This window comes from Loa loa, assembly GCF_000183805.2.
Source record: "Loa loa unplaced genomic scaffold supercont3.191, whole genome shotgun sequence".
Taxonomy (NCBI): Eukaryota; Metazoa; Nematoda; class Chromadorea; order Rhabditida; family Onchocercidae; genus Loa; species Loa loa.
The window spans coordinates 22,517-25,520 of record NW_018108371.1 but is presented as its reverse complement, the minus strand read 5'-3'; the positions used below and the strand labels follow the sequence as shown (position 1 = coordinate 25,520).

The 3,004-nt window shown below is 25.8% G+C and overlaps 2 protein-coding genes across 2 annotated transcripts in view; one reads left to right on the top strand and one right to left on the bottom strand.

Annotated features, from left to right (window-relative positions):
* Positions 1–313: 313 nt before the first annotated feature.
* LOAG_13645 (hypothetical protein) lies at positions 314–1,141 on the top strand (the record flags this gene model as incomplete). The annotated part of the gene is made up of 1 exon (XM_003149151.1): positions 314–1,141. One exon carries the CDS (start codon positions 314–316, stop codon positions 1,139–1,141), a length of 828 nt encoding a protein of 275 aa, XP_003149199.1.
* Positions 1,142–2,738: 1,597 nt separating this feature from the next.
* Positions 2,739–3,004, bottom strand: part of LOAG_10528 (dynactin 5) — a 1,658-nt gene continuing 1,392 nt past the window's right edge. The window contains exon 4 of the mRNA XM_020448180.1: positions 2,739–2,914. Coding sequence (XP_020301653.1) covers positions 2,802–2,914 — 113 coding nt within the window. The 3' untranslated portion in view covers positions 2,739–2,801. The remainder of the gene's footprint in view (positions 2,915–3,004) is intronic.

Sequence of the window (3,004 nt, the reverse complement as noted above, 5' to 3'; positions counted from 1 at the left end):
AAACTATATTTAATACATATACTACTCTTGTTAGTCATTAAAAGTCATTCATTGTATTTTGAATGTTGGATTGATGGATTAGTAATGCTTAGATAATTATTACTATTTGATTAATTATTCAAAATCTAATTTAATTATCTATCTCTTTCAAATTTTTAAAATTCTAAAGTTTACTTATAAGTTAAATATTTTCAGAAATAACCCATCAAGTTTATCAAAATCGACAAATTCTCCAAATCTTGAGAATGGCAAATCGTTGGAAGTATTATTGACTAACTTATCAGTTTCAATCTCAACAATGATGAAAAACACAATGGCAACTCGTTCAACCGTTGGAATGATAGCTGATAATACAGCTCCTAATACTTCAAGAACTAGTACTAAAGCAGTATCATCTATTGATCCAGTTTCTGTTACTTCTAAAATAGATGAAATTCCAATCATTGGAACAGAATCTAAAGCAGTATCCATTAATACAACTCCTGATACTAAATTAATATCTGAAATAGCATCTGTTAATATGACTAATAGTACTAAAAAAACATTACCTAAAATAGTATCTATTGATAATTCTTCACCTTATAAAACTATTTCCGGTATGACAACTATTTTCAATCATTATCCAAATTCACATTTACAATCTGCTATATTAAATGATAAAAAATCATCGAATACAAAAATGGTAACGAATTCATTATTAAAGCCTATTTTATCTCATGCAACAAGTACAATGATGATCTCAGCATCACAAACTATTGAAACTAAAATTACCGAACGAAATTTCAAAAAATCAGATTTGCAATTAGCGCAAAAAATTCGTCAACAACAAAAAGATGATAAATTAAAAATGGAACCAAACTATATCCGATTACGAGCAAGTAGTACCAGTCCAATTATTACATATAGTCAGTCAGCGCCAAAAACACGATTAGATCAATGGAAATTAGGAATGAATCAACAACAACAACAACAACAACAGCAATCAATTAATCAAAATTGGATCAATAATAAAAATAATAGCAATAATGATAGCGATAATCATAATAATATTAATAATAATAATAATAGAATATTGCCATCATCTTTTTTTTCCATTTCATTATTTTCACTTATATTCTTGCTTCGAATGCTATCTTTATGATATCATTATTATTGATTATTTCTCTGTCTATATTTCTTTTAATTTAAATTTAAAAAAAAAGAAAAAGAAAAAATGCACATACTTTTCAAATACTCTCCACCATTATTGTATATTATCTGTAATCAAAATTATCATAATGCAGTAAACATGTCGCATTCATTATTTCATTACAAATTAATTATAATAAAGATTTATTCATAAAAAAAAAAAGAGGGAAAAGGTCAAATTACAAAATACTAAATGGAAGTTCAACCTCAATTGTAATAAAAAAATAACTCCGCTATTGTATTTATTAAATCGGAAAAGTAATATCAAATAATAATTTTTTAAAATACCTTTTTATGCCACTTTTATTTTTGTCTAAAATTGGAAATTGTCATAACTATAATTGCTATGAAATCATAATTTTCCCTTTTTTTTTTTCAATTTTATTTTTATTCAATGCAATTGAAATAAATTTTGTCGAGTGATTTTTTTTTGCAAAAGCAACCATTTTAAAGATTGTAATGATTGTTTATAATCCTAAAAAGTAATTATTAATCAAACTATCATTTGTTGGTTAATTGTTTGTAAAATTAATTTAATTATATTTATCAAAACTCAGATATTCATAAGTATTAAAATCAACCTATCACTTTATAATGCATAAGAAAATTAATTTGCAATATGATATTAATCATTGTTATGTTTAGGATTGTTTTATCCTAAAATTAATCAGCCGAACTTATTTAAATTATGTCGGGAAATTTTGAAAAAAAAATGTTTCGAACTTATGTTTTGTTGAATTTAATTCAACTTTTGCTTGATTAATATCAGCTACTTTTCCAATAAACCGTTTCAAGTCGATTTTTTTCATCTTTCTTGCAGTGTTACTTTGCTGGCATAACCTCCCCAGACTAAGTAACTAATTATTTCTAACAATCAATTTAATATGCTGTATTTTCCAAGTAAAGAAGAATGGACATTAATTTCATCATGAATTATTGAAATGCTTAAAATTTGAAAACTGAAATGCTTATCGTGGAATTCATTCGTCATATAATTCAGGATAAAGGAAATATTTTCGCGCCTTTATGATATTATTTATTTGTATTCTATCAATATGCTCTTTATGTAATGATTTATTGATCTTAACATAAATTATCCATTTACTAAATATCCTGTTTTAATTCATTTACATACATAATTTCCTGTTGAACCTCGTGAAGAAACAGTTCTTCAGTTTCGAAGGAACTTCGTATCCAGTTAATTGGTACAGAGAGGAATTTGCATTCCATCAAACAATTTTTTGCAGTAACTTTGAATCCAGTTGAACAATATCCCGCAAAAACATCACGTCCATTACAGATGTTCCAGAGGAATCTCATATGAACATGGATTATTCGAATATGTTGCGTAAGAAACAAAACATGCAAATGCTTTCTTTTTATATTTACAATTATTATTTAATAAATAGTTTATTATATTGAATTACTCTCAAAGCAAAGCGTACAGCATTATTGAAGTCTCAATGGAATAAGAAAAGAATCCCCACCAAGAAAAGCAAAAGGGATCGGAAATCCTAAGATGATTTTTTTGAACCTAAAAAAATCATCCACTTCTGATGAGATTTATGTCCGTGAAAAGTTTATGAAAAGAAAAGGATAAAGCTATGGGATATCTATGCAACAATGGATGGGTTTTTTGAGTCTGGCACAAAATTATCATAAAAACTACGCGTCGCTTGAGTCATTAATTCTTGTGTTGATTCTGGTAAATGTCCAATAATAGTACCTGAAAGCGAGTACAATATGACATTATATATATATATATATATATATATATATATATATATATATATATATATATATATATATATATATA